We start from the raw sequence: 15,419 nt of genomic DNA on the forward strand, positions 1-15,419 counted from the left end.
ATCGGGCCTAGTTAGGCCGTCGGATCACGTGGATAGAAAGCCCTATATATAATGAGTAGTCTCCTCTAGTTCTCTGGTATTTGTTCCCATTCTCTTCTTGTTTCTCAAGAAAACTAAAAGATTCCAATCTGAAGGCAATGGCACCGGCAGCAGATGTGGAGGATGAGATTAAGGACGAGAAGAACCCTAGGCCTCTTGATGAAGATGATATTGCTCTACTCAAGACTTATGTACTCTTCTTCCTCGCCTAATCTTTTTTATCGTATGCCTTCTTTCTAATTTTAGTTAGACCCACTGTTGCAACCATATCGTGATGATGCAAAAATGCAGAATTGCGAAGAACTCACAGGTTATACTTAAACAATGAGAAATTTAGAAATCACAAAGCTATGTAATAAGTAATGAGCTGAGAAAACTAAAGGAGTTTATTAATGTTAGATGGTATTTGTACTTTTCATACTGATAACTAGTATGAAACGATCCCTACGGCCTAAATGAACTTGAGACTACTTCTATTGTACCTAACAAATTTACATGTGCTACATTTGAGCTGCACTTGAGATATGTATGGTTTTCTTTTCCTTTAGTTTAATTAATATGTACTGTTAAAAACCTCCTCCGTCTTATTTTTGTGTATGAATACCCACCCTGTCATCAAGGGATCACCTCTGGAAATCGGTCAAGTACTGATGATGGAATTTTTGATTTCCTAAGTTACGCGGATGGCCGGACCATATAGAAAAGAAATGAGCAACATCCAGGGTCCAAAATTTTTCTCATCAGCTTGAAAGCAACCATACAACAATATGACCTTCCATTTACTTCCAGATGTGCCGACCCTCCTTGAAATTGGCTTTGGCAGATAATCCATGAGATTTTTCTTGAAATATAAGTAAGTGAAGTGACTAAGTTTTCCAGCTCAATTAAGAGAAGGAGCAAAGAGTAAATTATTACCAGCATTATTAGATGAAGAACCTGCTTTTGATCTGCCCTGTCGAATGCTTTCTCATTCTTGTGTTTTGGAAGATGGCTACCCTGCTACTACGTCAGACTGTACAATCCCCTTCTGCTTTGAGCAATTAGCACCCTTTTAATATTCACTCCGATAAAACAGAAATTAGGCTTACTCTTACAAGTTCTTAAGCCATACCCATCTTACCTGAAGTAAACCTTCTTACAGTTTGGAGATTTATTTACTAAAATATGGTGTGATCACGTAATAGGGGTGTATAGTTCTTGGTGATAAAATATCATTTATTTGGATAGACATTGCATGAGTGTTATTTATGTAAAGAGTGTTTGATCACATTTCTATATGTACTTGTGGTGTGCAAGTCCGATCACAGACACATCCTACATTATATGTATTAAGAGTATGCTATTCTTTTCCTTGTGAAATTTCTTTTCCTTGTGAAATTTACAGTTTGGTTCCTTTTCTCTAGAAATACCTTCTTTCATTTTGAAAGTATATGCGACTTAGTATCTGATCATTGTTTTAAGTAAATCACTGAAATGCTCTTTGCAGGGTTTGGGGCCTTATTCCACAAGCATAAAGAAATGTGAGAAGGAAATCAAGGAAATGGCAAAAAAAATAAATGATTTGTGTGGTAAGTATTTGTAAGTCTTTGCCTTTTGTCTTTGATGTTGAACTAATTAATTGTATCTCTAAATGAAAACTACTGTTCTTTGCCGCACATTGTGGTCTTTGTTTTTTCTGGTGAGACAGAAAGGAGGAACAGAGTTTTTCTTGTCCCTTGATCCTGGGAATTGATTTGCTTCTGTTAAAATGTGTAGATGTGTTTTCCTACTTTTTTCTTTATATATTTCCCTATATATGCATGGTGAATTTCAACTTACTGTCTTACTGATCATGCAGGTATTAAGGAATCTGACACTGGGTTGGCTGTACCAAGTCAGTGGGATCTAGTTTCAGATAAACAGATGATGCAGGAGGAGCAACCTCTTCAGGTGTGGCTTCTTTTGGAAATGAAAGTTGATTAAGTCTTTGCTTGTCAGATACTTTGAAGCTGTACCTAAATCTTTGGAGCAGGTGGCTAGGTGTACAAAGATAATTAGCCCCAATACTGAAGATGCAAAATATGTTATAAATGTCAAGCAAATTGCTAAGGTATGTTATCCTTTCTTTTGCATATCGCGTTTGCAGTATTAATTTCATTTCTGACAGTATTTCAAGTTGTGTGAGTGTCTTTTGTCTTGTAAGTCTCTGCAAACTCATCCAGAATTAGGTCTGTGCTTAAGCAGTAATAAGAAGCATATTGTGGTTAACAGCAACACATAAAAAATTTGACCTTTTCTTCGGAGAACTTACACTGATTAACTAACAGGATATCTTCCCATGTTTTTGTCTTTAGCCTGAGAATTTGTACTCTTTAGACTGCTTTAGTTTTTTTTGGGTGAATGATGTATTTCCATGCGACAATTGTTGCAGTATCGTTGGTTGGATTTATTTTGCAAATTGCAATGGATTATGATCACCTTTTTTGACTTTATGCTTTTTTCGTACCTGCAGTTTGTTGTTGGATTAGGTGATAAAGTTTCACCGACTGATATAGAAGAAGGCATGAGAGTTGGGTAAATTCTTCTTCTTATTGTTCTGTCTCAGGATCTTGTAGCATGGTTTGATGTTTTGCTGTGGTCTGTTCCCCCAAAAAGTGCTGATTTGGTTTAGCGAGTTGTTCATAACTTTTTGCTGGAGATGGTGAAAGAAAGCAACACTTATCTCTGTTGGCTTAGCAAGCATTTTATCTTTTTAATTGGTGGATCCACAATTCCACATTCTCTATCAGAAGCACACTGTTGCTTATTGCTGATTATGAAACTTGATTGGTGCATATCTTGCAAAATTATTGGTTTGTGGAATGGACCCAAACAACTTACCTTCTTTTCCTGCTAAAGATGGCCAGTATAGTCTATAGATATTATTTAGCTTTTAGGTGGAACATCTGTAAGATTATTAAAGTCTTCTGTTCCTTTAAAATTTTGTTGACTCTTAGCTTGACTATTTTTGTTGATGTTGCAGCGTTGATAGGAATAAATATCAAATTCAGATTCCGTTGCCCCCCAAAATTGATCCAAGTGTCACAATGATGACTGTCGAGGAAAAACCTGATGTTACATATAATGATGTTGGAGGATGCAAGGAACAAATCGAGAAGATGCGAGAGGTGATTATGAGTGTTCATTCTTCTGTTGTGTTTCATATTTTCCCTTTTCCACTTTGGTTGACGTTTGACAAATTGGTTTGTGCTCCTTCTCTTGCTTAATTAACAAAAGGTTGTTGAACTTCCCATGCTTCACCCTGAAAAATTTGTCAAACTTGGAATTGACCCCCCTAAGGGTGTTCTCTGCTATGGTCCTCCTGGTACTGGGAAAACATTGCTTGCCAGAGCTGTTGCAAATCGTACGGATGCATGCTTCATTCGTGTTATTGGTAGTGAGCTTGTTCAGAAATATGTTGGTGAGGGCGCTAGAATGGTTCGCGAACTGTTCCAGGTTAGAAGCACTCTTTTTTATATTTATTTTCTTTGGATCACCTAGGTATCCCCCAACTCCAATTGGTCTATTGGTAGAAAACTCAGGAGAGTATTGACCTGCACCTCTACCATGTTCCCACTTAAATACCACACCTCGTGTCAGTTACAGGTTCGAATTCGTGAGATGCAACTACCTAACGTCCTTACTTTTGAACCAAAGCACCACTGTGAGATAATACACTCTTATTGTTGAACTCGTTTATGCAAGATTCAACTTTAGCATTGATTCTTGACTGGAACTTTGCTAACAGATGGCACGCTCCAAGAAGGCCTGCATTGTGTTTTTCGACGAAGTAGATGCCATTGGAGGTGCACGATTTGATGATGGAGTTGGGGGAGACAATGAGGTTCAAAGAACCATGCTTGAAATTGTGAACCAGCTTGATGGTTTTGATGCTCGAGGGAATATTAAAGTTCTCATGGCAACCAATAGGTTAGATTGCCTATATGTTGCAAAATAATGTGTGTGTATGTTGCAATTGTTTTTTCTTCCATTAGTGTACACATTTACTTATGTTATTTCATGTTTTTGTAATTAAATTTGGAGCTATTGGTCAATAAGTGTTGGACAAAGACGTGAATGGCTCTCCTGAGCATGTTTCAAGTTGACTTCATATATATATGCTACTGAAAAAAGTCACCTAGAGCTGAACCACATGAAGTCCCTTGTGGGCCTGATTTTTTTTTAATTGATACTCTTGAAGGTTCTTCCTCTTTTTGTGCTCTCTTGGTGATCTGAACTTTTCAAAAAAAAAAATTTATATAATAGTCTATGGTCAGGAATGACATGTGGTGTCTTCAAACAAATACTCATGCTTGGTAGCGTAAAATGCTGCTCACAGCTTGTTATCATCTCGCTCAACTTGTAACTCCATCCTATTGTTTACAGACCTGATACACTTGATCCAGCTTTATTACGTCCTGGACGATTGGATCGGAAAGTTGAATTTGGGCTGCCTGATTTGGAGAGTAGAACACAGATATTTAAGATTCACACACGGACAATGAACTGCGAGCGGGACATTCGGTTTGAACTCTTGGCCCGACTCTGTCCTAACTCTACAGGTAATCTCCAATAAACATGAGTAGCATGTCAGACATTATAAAATAAGCAATAATACATCTGATATATGGGCTTTAACTGTGTCTGGCTGATTGTAACACCTACCTTCGTCTTTTGATAGCTTAAAGACTATTCTCGTAAATCGGATATTTGTACTGTCATACTAATGAAGACTAGGAAATTATTTTAGTGCCAGATTTCCATTTTAGGGTTTGTCAGAAAATTACAGGAAATCATTAGAAGTTTTAAGAAATTATTTCTCGTAGTTGTTCTATGTAAACAAGATCCTATAACTTTTGCTGACCGTATGTCATCCATCTCAGGCTGCCATCTTTCTTGATACCTTTTGAATCTGATTCTCTCATTGTTGTAGGGCCACTAATTATTGTTTTGTCATGTTTGTTTGTACTTCTGTTAGAGGTTTAAATAGCTTTAATGCTATGGGGGAGCTTAGATTAATTGCCATGATAGGCGCACACTGCTAGGGACATAACATCTCTGTGAGCTATTGATGCACTTAGACTGAAGTTGAGGAGGCAGCATCAAAGTCAAAGGAGAAATGTATGGTATATATGATATATAAGCAGAGATGAATAGGGACTGTAACATTCTATTGGTTCTTTTTGTTCCAGGAGCTGACATTAGAAGTGTGTGCACGGAAGCTGGAATGTATGCTATTCGGGCGAGGAGGAAAACTGTCACGGAGAAAGACTTTTTAGATGCTGTGAATAAAGTCATCAAAGGGTATCAGAAGTTCAGTGCAACACCGAAGTACATGGTCTACAATTGATTGGGCCTCTTTTTGGCTTTTGATGGAGGGGACAAAAGGCATTGACAGGAACAAGGAGCTTTCTTTGATCATGAAAAATGTCTTGGTTACGGCCTGGAAGATGCAGGATCAGATGTGACTTGTGCATTTTAAAACCTTTGATGATTGTTGTCGGTACCAAAAGAGAACTCTATTTCTCTGATAGTTTTCTATGTTTCAGCTTCTTTAGTTGTACTTCCATTCATAGCTTTGCAATGTTTTTGTTTTGACTGCCCACTGTTACACATCTTCAAAGAGATACATTTGTTTTTTGTTCTGCACATGCTTCCTGGTGTCATGTGTGCAATATAACATTTTTAGTATAATAGATAGATAGAGATATCCAGCAAATGTGTGAAGGTGACTCCAATTCTGAATGATCCTTATACAGTGGTAGTCACATCACATACATATTTAGGTGGTTCATTGTAAAGTGCAAGGAGATTTTATTTTTGGGACAGTGCCATGCCCTGCGTATTGCCTAACATTGTTTCCCCTGGTCATGATGAATCCATCCTCTCCAGATTCTTTGGCCCCAAAAGTCGCAACCAACGGCAAGTGATTGTGTGGATTCAAGTATCCTTCCTCCTGACATCTCATTATATTATAAGCTTGGCGTAAACAACTGGGGCCAGGGTAGGCTTGCAGCCAGTTGGTAAGTAATAGTTGCCGTCGGTTGCAATATCATGTCAAGCGTCATGTAAGATAAAGAAAATCGATTGTTGGGTGTTGGGGTATAGCACTAGTACATGTTTGTTCAGATGATAGTTTGTTATGTGACATCATATGAAAATATGAAATAATATTATTTCTTTACTCCCGCTGTAAGAACAAATTACAAGTCAAAAATTCAGATAAAAAAGGGAAAGAACTGAAAATATTAAATTATGCACTATGAACAAATTTTAGCATCTCGTTTTGGTACAATGCACTCCAAGTCTGCAAAACAACAGGCTCGACGTCAGTTCTCATGACACCTCCACGTGTTAGAATAGGCAACATCAACGTCATATGGAAAAACTATGGTTCATAGTCCGGGCCATCTGTTTCACCCCTTGAAGTACCCTGATCAGCACCAAATGTCCTCTTGCTCATGTTTGCTCGTTGCACTAGCCGAACTAATGCTTCAACCACTTCCGACATAGGTGGCCTGAACTCCGGTTCAGGCTGCCACAAAGGGAAAAAAAAATGAGAGGTCCATTGAGTGATTTAAGGAACTAGATTAAGTAGCAGATTTCTGAAAGCTAATCATATACTTCCAGTTCAAAATATTACCTGGACACACAGAGCTATTACATCAGCAAAGCGTGATAGAGATTTAACAGGATAGAGCCCCTCGAGTGCTGGATCAACCATCTTAGCTAGGGCATCAATATCATGCAGCTGAGGTGTTGCCCATCTAACTAGATCTTGTTCAGATCTTGTTCTTGCGCTGCATTAAGAGAACATCATCAGAATTTTTTCTGAACCTTCAAATATGTACTGTTTCTTTAAGAAACTTACATAATATCATGGCATACTAAATAACATTACCTATCAAAAGGTTTTCGTCCGGTAAGAAGTTCCAACATAACCACTCCAAAGCTGTACACATCACTTTTTATGGTACACAGTCCAGACATAGCAACTTCGGGGGCACCATATCCCGATCCTGTATTATGGTTCAATGCCTACGAGAAGAGATTGATACTCGTGTGAATCTCAGGGAATTGGCTTTATGATGAAATTCTATACTAGCAGAAAAAGAGGAAAAAAGACACCTTGCAGAAAACTACTAGGCACTTCTCAGCTTGAGTCAATCTAATTTTTAACATGGCAACAAAATTCCTTTATTGATATTTGATAGTTCATGGTAAAGAGTATTCACCTTCTATAGATATGATACAGTGGATGACTTATATCGAAGATCTGAATAAAATTTCTGGATTCTTTTATCCAAGGACAGATGAATAGGCAAAGAGGATGCAAGTACAGCCATATAGGCATGTGCATGAGCACCCTTATGCATATGCATTTGTCAATCAGAACCCACATTTAAGACTGGTCAACGGACCGGAACCGGGTCACCGGATCGGAATGAACCGGTACCGGACCGGACCGGAATCCGTTGACCGGAATTTTGACCGGTACCAGGATGAACCGGACCGGAATTACCGGGATGGTTCATCGGTTCCGTCCCGTTCCACTATATACCGGGACGGAACCGGAATGAACCGGAACGGACCGGGATGGAACGGGACGGAATTAACGGGACGATATTTTTTAAATTACGAAAATATAATTTTTTTTTATTTTTTAAGTATAAATTAATAGTTTTTAAATTTATACTATAATTTTTAACTTAAGTTTATTTTAAAGATATTTTATTAATTTTTTTTTATTATTGTTAAGTTTGCAAGTAATCTAATAAAGTTTTCAAAATTTAAATCTTTTGAAGTTTATACTTGATAAGTTATTACTTATATTTATTAATATTTATTTTATAAGTTATATTTATAACTTGTATCTTGTAAATATTAAATAAATAAAATTTGTAATTTTAAAAAAGTAAATTAAATTACAAAAATTAAAAAATATCAATTTAATTTATTTAAATTTGTAACAAATTACAATTTCAATGGGCGGGATTTTTGAAAAAAATTTAAATTTTAAAATATAATTTATAAAAAATATAAATATAAATTATATAAAATATAAAATATAAAAAAATTAATATATATTAAATAAACCGGACCGGACCGGAACCGGAATGAACCGGGATGAACCGGTACCGGTACACCGGTACGAAACTACGGTTCCGTCCCGTTCCGTGTACCGGTTTAGAATATCCCGGCCCGTCCCATAGGCAACCGAAACGGGACGAACCGGAACGAACCGGAACGGTACCGGTACGTCCCGTTCCGTTGCCCAGTCTTACCCACATTCATACATTAGGGGCCAGTTTGGAAGGAAACCCTGGCAATTGCATTTGATGTAATTACACTGTCTTGTCCTGTTTAGAAGGACAAGTAATTACTTGGTCAGTAATAGGTGTAATTGGCAGTGTGTAATTACACTCTACAATCACAGGCAAAGGCTGTGAATTGCTGGTAATTACACGGTGTAATTACCCCTGATTACTTTTTAATTTCTTTTTTTTATTTCTATTTTTATTATATATTTTTAATTTTTAACTTCTATTATTTCAAGTTCTTTTTTTATTTTTATTATTCTAAAAATTTGTAAAAGAGTTTATTTTTTATTTTATATCATTATATTTCATTTTCTTCTTGTTCTCAACCTTACTTTACCTGACTCTACGCAATTTTCTTGTATTATCTATTTATTTATGCTATGGTTATTTTCTCATTAGCATAATTTTTTATTAGTATTCTAATTTATAAATTAAAATAAAATTTATTGTTAAGTAAGGTTATAGACTTACGTTTTCATTATTAAGAAAAAATAAAAATAAATCATATTTATTGCTATGTTGAAATTTGTTATAAAAGTAATATGTCAAGTATTTTGTTTTGAATTTATAACTTATGTTATATTTTCAGTTTATTTGTTTTAGTAACATTGAATTTACATTGCAAGTCATTTTTTAATTAGACTGGTATATTATATTTTTGTCAAACATTTAATAGTTTATAATATTTTATTTATATATTATTCTTTTTATCAAACATGCATTTAATGATGTTCGTAGAAACTTCATATTTTTAGTTGTTATGATCAATTCAATTGAAATATTTTAATTTGAAAAAATATAAATCAATTATTTTTTCATAATATTAGTTACAGAAAATATGTTTATTAATTAATATATTTTTTTAAAATCGAATATATATCTTAAATATTTAATTTAATGTCATTTATAAAGTTCCTTATTTGTCTAGTATAAATTTTAAATAATTAATTATTTTTTTTAATTTTTTTTTTATAATTTATGATTGCAAAGAGAACATGTGTAATTACACTGTGGCATCCAAACAGGACGTGTGTAATTATATGTAATTATACTATGGCAATCAAACAAGTCAATGTAATTACTAGGCTGGTAATTACTACCCTAGTACTTACACCAATTCCAATTACCAATACCAAGTGGCTTTCCAAACATACACTAGAAGATATAGCAACATCCAACAAAAGAGACTTAGCAAAGGAATCCTGAAGCTAGGAGCTATAGCTTACCTGATCTGCATCAGCAATAAGACTTGCCAATCCACAGTCTGATAGATGAGGATTGAGTTCTGCATCAAGTACAATATTTGCAGACTTGATATTCTTGTGAACCAAAGATGGTGAACAAACTTCGTGCAGATACCTGCAAAGGATGCTTATTTAGCTACTACTCTAGAAACTTGAGAAGAAGATGGAAAGATCAGTATATTTCTTTTCTTTCAATGTTCAGAGGTCCCATGTTCAGATACGAATCATCTTCTTGCATGTTACTGATCATCAATGTTCCAGAAATCTAAACTATTTAGTGTAATTCATAATAAATATTTAAGTCTGATTTAAACCCAGGAACACTGCTAGAATTACTGAGTTCTTAGGTATTGGAGTTCACAATATATATCTCTCCACCTCCTCTTCAGGAAGAAAACCTGGTCTTTTCTTCTCTCTCTCTCCCCTCCCCCCCACCCCCCCCCCCACCCCAGGAAAAGAAACTTCATAATTGTTGAGTACAGATACCAGAAAATATATGACAAGACTAGTATTCCAACCAATGGTACAAGGAAAATATAAAACCTTGTTGTGAGCTCCGTGAACATTATAAAATGGCATCAAATATCTTTGTAATCATGGAAACTCACTCTAGTGCTCTTGCTGTGCCTAGTGCAATCTTAACTCGGCTATTCCATGTTAGAGGCTTGCTTTCCTCATCTGACAGATGCAGGAAATCATGCAAAGAACCATTTTTGTGGAATTCATAAACCAACAGATGCTGCCCGTGCTCTGAACAATATCCAACCAGCTCAGTAACATTTGGATGGTTCAACCGTGATATCTCAGAAACAATATCGAGAAAATCTTCAGGATTCTGGAGTGCAGAAGAGTTGATTTTCTTGACTGCAAGAACCTATGGCATTTCAAAAATTAGGAAGGAACTTATGAGGATGGTTCAGTTACACAGGACAAGATGATAGTAGCTCCAAACTGAAAGTTTTGAACAAAACATATTTTTCAACTAATTTTTTATGATCAAACTTCTTTCTTTCATTTTCTTTAGATAGGTACTTTTTCATATTGAACATTTATCTGTCATTTCAACAATCTTGCTTAAACATTCGTTACCAGCACCTTGAATATTCATTATATAAAATTTTTATCCAATTAGAGAGAACCATTTCTTTACATAGATAGTCAGTCATAAGCGAGAAATCATACCTTTCCATCATCAAACTGAGCCCTATAAACACGCCCAAATGATCCCTCGCCAATGAGGTTATCAACATTGAAGCTTTCTGTCGCCATCTGTAGGTCTGCAATTGAATATTGTCTTGCATCTATTTTAGCTGTATTAACTTTCTTGGGTGGGACAATTGGTTTTGCTGCTATGTCAGCTTCATCAAATGACTTGTGGCGTTCAATAGGTGGAGGTCTTAGATTTACTACCGCAGGAGCTTCAAATACTTTCATTATTGGCGCAGAGGAAGCTTCATTAGTTTTCAACTCTGCAGTAAAAAAAAGGACAATGGACAGAAAATCCAGATAGAGAAGGAAGCACAAGACTGTAAGTGTCACAAACAGGCAAATGCATAATCAGGTACGGATTAATGAGATACGGAAGTGAGATGAGGCTTGAGATAAAGGAGTGAGATGAGGATTAAAAGGCACAACTATGCACCACAAGTGATGGAGTTGAGAAAAGCAAAGAATTAGTATTTGCAAGGAGGTGAATTTGGTGGTGAGCACAAATGGTTTAGAATGGGAGAAACTTTCACTAAGCTGAAAGTTGCATTTTGAAGCAATAGTTGTTCAATAAAGGTCAATTAGAATTATGAATAGTAGTTTCATAGGAAAGGCAAACCATCAAGGGGAGCTTACTTATAACAAGCATAGGACCAGATCCACAGAAAGAGATCATAAGGCTTAAGTTTTCTTCATTATCAAAAAAGCCGAAGTTTTCTTCATTATCAAAAAAGCTGAAGTTTTCTTTATCCCACTGTCAGCTTCAACAGGCAATACAGAGTCTAAACATCAGTTCAGACTTCTACAATCAAGTTCTTGGAACTTTTCAGTAAGTAAGAAGTTTTGCTTCCATGGAAAATAGGACCTATCAGCCTTGGCAATTTTACATTTCGATATCATGTTCGGTTTTTACTTTGGTGTTTTTCTTTTATGGCGAAGATAGTGGCTGGCAATGTGTTGATCCACTATTAGTTAAACATTACATGCAGTGATAAAGCACAAAGGTTAAAATTGATTCTCCAAAGTCACTTCCATAAAATTTCCACTTCATGCAGTAGGTCTATTTTGTACCTTTTTAAGCAGGATACAGGAATGAGGTTGATGATAGTATGGTTGAATGATATGTTCCACAGTTAAATAACAATCACAGAGATCATGAAAGTGTATAATAGACATCTTAACTGATAAAACCAAGAAATTATGAAAAGAAGTACCATGTACTTCCTGGGGGGGAGCAAGCGGAGCAAATGGCTGATCATCATGTTTCTCAATGTCCGTCGATGACCGTTTCAATCTCTTCTTGATAACAAAGAATGCTACAATTGCCCCAACAACTAGAACAGATATCACTATGCCTGCAATGGCTCCACCCCCTATCCCCGATTTACCACCACCATCACCACTGCTTCCACCATCAGAAGGGCTATTATTGCCTCCAGATTTGTGGTGCGGCCTGCTTGCAGGGGGTGTGCCAGGTGGAGGAGGGGGTGCAGATCCTGAGTTCCACGAGTTACCATTTGATCTGTAACAGAAGTGTCACAAACCCTGAATAAATTCAAAGTACTTCTGAAACAAATTTCACAATTTATTACACTAACATGGTATACTTACTTTGTGATCCCTTTCAAGTGATCAGGAACCCAGCCAGTAAAATGGTTTTTCTCAACATTCCTAAAGCATAAAGGAATACACATGACTTTCAACCATGCTTTCAATCGAGACTATATAAATGAGATAAAACATCAGGATAACATCTAAAAAGAAGCATAGACTGAAAACTCACAAATCGTCCAGAGGAAGATTGGCTAAGACATCAATAGTTCCTGTAAACTGGTTGTTCTGCAAATACCTGCATACTTCAACATGTAAACTTCCCGCTAAAGGACTCTACCAATTGTCTACAAGGATGAAGTAGAAAATTTATTATCTCACATTTTGTTCATACTAGTCAGTGCCTTGAAGCTTTGAGGAAGATCACCCGTCATAGAATTGAAGGAGAAATCCCTGAAGCGTACAGATAAATCAATCAAAAACTATGAGACAGAGAATGATTAACTAGTCATTTAGAGGTTTCTAAGACTTGACTAAAGAATATCTCGAAATGTATACAGCTTCTTAGTTAACTTAACTGGGACAGCCACATAAGTTTACAGATTATAACAAGGATCAGATACTGTTTTTCATGATATTGACTTTCTTTCCCAAAGCAATAACTCAGATGGGAGAAGGAAAGTTAATACTAATGAAGTAAGAATGACATGTTTTACCAATAACACCTCATAAATAAGTTATGACCACAACTTTGTAATATTAAAACACTCAAGAAATGACATGAGAGGAAGATAGGGAAGACTTACAATGTATCGAGAGAAGACAGAGAGTCGAACATGACAGTCACTTGTCCTTGAATTTGATTATGACTGACATTTCTACAGCCACATAAAAATATTAAAGTCATTGAAAAGCTTTACCTTAAACCAAAAGCTTATTGCTGGAAAGCAAATTGCAGTCAAATTCAAAGATTTTACATACAAGTATCGGAGAGAAGTCATCTGCGAAATGGAATACGGAAGGCCACCATTAAAACCATTAGCAGCAAGGTTTCTGCATTGCAAGGTAAGGCTTAAGATAGATAGGTGGAAAAATCACATCTGGAATGATGAAATTATACTAACTACGAGACATACAGTCTTTGCACATTTGGAGGAAGCTGAAAAGGTAACTGGTTTCCCAAATTGTTATTACTTATGTCACTGCAAAATTAGAAGTGTGTAAGAATTTGATATAGATATAGATCAAAGAAACATTTATGGGGACATTATTGAAGACCATTTATCTTACAAATTAGTCACGGATGTAAGACTTGTTAATTGGTAGCCCAGTGAACCAGAGAGTCCAAGACCTGATATCTTGCTGGAGGAAAATGAAAAGGTAAGAAAGCATCAGAAATTACCAAGTCAACATTTCCAAGAATTGAAACATGATGAAGAAGAGTAAAGAAGGAAAACATCAACAATAATTACTTACAACAATAAGGAAAAGAGGAACTCACATTTCAGTAACTCTATTGCCCGAGCAAGTAATACCAGTCCAGGACTCTCCACAAGGATCACCACCATTGGCATTCCATTTTGTTAGCTGTCCAGGAGAATTTAGACTGCTATACAGAACTCTCAGAGCAGAAGCTGAAAATCAAAGCGCCACCCAAAAAATCAGCTAAGCATACTTACCGCTCAACATATTCTTACACTGTTCAAAGAAATAATATCTTTTGATCAATAATAGCTTGAAGAGTAATCAAACGGTGGACAAACTGTTAACAAGTGGTGTTATCTACAAGACATCAATAAACATGGTGAAAGGCAACAAGTACGATGATCAAGCCATGAACCTATTTGTGTAGTATCACTGGGAGAAGAGCCTTCAAGGTTATAATGTCCTTGATCATTTTTAACCTCACTTGTTTTTGGCCCCATCCCCACTACCCTGTCCCTTCCAAAGCAGCAGAAAGAAGAAAAGCCAAAATCTTCTGGAGTAACTTGGCTGAAAATAGTAAGTCAGTCAACTATGTCCGACGAAGTTTCAATATGTCAGATGTCAGAATGAATGGAAGTAATAATGCAAAGATTCAACAGTAGTATAAGTCCACCGACATAGCCAATACATACATAATATATAAGAATCCAAGTGAGCTCCCTCTACAAGATTCACGCCTTGATCAGAAAGAAACTTGTGGCATTTTGACTTATATAATAGACTATACTATTCAGGTAAGGAAAATATGAACAAATTTGCGACGGTTGCCGAGTTCATTATCAGGTAGATTGATACTCATTGACTTTCCAAATTAATCAACCTCCATTAAATTAATGATGCATCAGCTGATCAGTAAGCATACAGATAGAAACAATAAATGAGAATGATTCAAGGCAATAGCTGACCGTCATTTGGATCTGTGTCGGCAATGGCACAATAAGCACAATAAAGCAAAATGCCGATGAGTAGCGACAGCGGCAGCAACCTCATCTTCACGGCGTAGTTTTCTCCTTTTCCACCTCAGTCACAGTCGTCGGAGTTTTCCTCTACCAGCAACACAAAACACAAAAAAACCCCAAGCTTCAGCTCGGGAACAGAAAGGCTTTGTCAGAACTTTCCTATTTTTATTTTGATTAATTTGCTTTATAATATTGGGAAGTGTATTTTTATTTTTTATAAATAAATAAAAAAAGATGAGGTGGTTGGGTGGGGAGAGGTCGTATAAGGGAAAAGCTGGCAGGCACGATCTGCTACAAGAATCCAAAGACAAAGAGAGTATAATCCTTTCATTTTATTTTATTTAGAATATAATATAGTAGTAATAGGAATTTATTTTCTGTATACAGCTACCAGACCTTAGATTCACATATTTTACAAAAGCAGATAGCCAAACACTATTCCAAGATTTAACTTTTTCCCAGATAGAAAAAAGAGTAATTCTTTTTCAAAAAGTTAATTATTATTATTATTATATTCCAATTATCTTGTCCAGTAAAATCAGTTTAGGTGTGTTGGAGCTAAATTTGGTTGTATTCCCAAATTAATATTTTTTTAA

At 36.0% G+C, this 15,419-nt stretch overlaps 2 protein-coding genes across 3 annotated transcripts; one reads left to right on the forward strand and one right to left on the reverse strand.

Moving 5' to 3' along the window:
• Window positions 1–49: 49 nt before the first annotated feature.
• LOC101268371 (26S proteasome regulatory subunit 7 homolog A) lies at window positions 50–5,706 on the forward strand. 2 transcript variants are annotated; one of them, XR_003246182.2, is made up of 11 exons: window positions 70–230; window positions 1,526–1,607; window positions 1,877–1,968; window positions 2,051–2,128; window positions 2,531–2,592; window positions 3,041–3,185; window positions 3,295–3,513; window positions 3,806–3,987; window positions 4,444–4,619; window positions 5,036–5,178; window positions 5,250–5,706. XR_003246182.2 is itself a non-coding variant. In XM_004235470.5 (10 exons), the coding sequence occupies exons 1-10, from the start codon at window positions 138–140 to the stop codon at window positions 5,405–5,407; spliced, it is 1,287 nt and encodes a 428-aa protein (XP_004235518.1). In that variant the 5' UTR covers window positions 50–137; the 3' UTR covers window positions 5,408–5,706. The 2 variants fall into 2 exon arrangements, 1 of the variants encoding a protein (XP_004235518.1); XM_004235470.5 differs by lacking the exon at window positions 5,036–5,178 and having other exon boundaries at window positions 50–230.
• Window positions 5,707–6,207: 501 nt separating this feature from the next.
• Window positions 6,208–14,983, reverse strand: LOC101268082 (protein kinase superfamily protein). Its single transcript, NM_001347677.1, has 16 exons — window positions 14,770–14,983; window positions 13,881–14,013; window positions 13,670–13,741; window positions 13,516–13,581; window positions 13,361–13,432; window positions 13,186–13,257; window positions 12,761–12,832; window positions 12,612–12,677; window positions 12,440–12,499; window positions 12,043–12,350; window positions 10,805–11,091; window positions 10,231–10,496; window positions 9,605–9,737; window positions 6,959–7,095; window positions 6,701–6,857; window positions 6,208–6,592 (listed from the first exon to the last, which is right to left on the reverse strand). The coding sequence occupies exons 1-16, from the start codon at window positions 14,852–14,854 to the stop codon at window positions 6,446–6,448; spliced, it is 2,133 nt and encodes a 710-aa protein (NP_001334606.1). The 5' UTR covers window positions 14,855–14,983; the 3' UTR covers window positions 6,208–6,445.
• Window positions 14,984–15,419: the final 436 nt, after the last annotated feature.

Source organism: Solanum lycopersicum, chromosome 3, assembly GCF_036512215.1.
Source record: "Solanum lycopersicum chromosome 3, SLM_r2.1".
NCBI classification, from domain to species: Eukaryota; Viridiplantae; Streptophyta; class Magnoliopsida; order Solanales; family Solanaceae; genus Solanum; species Solanum lycopersicum.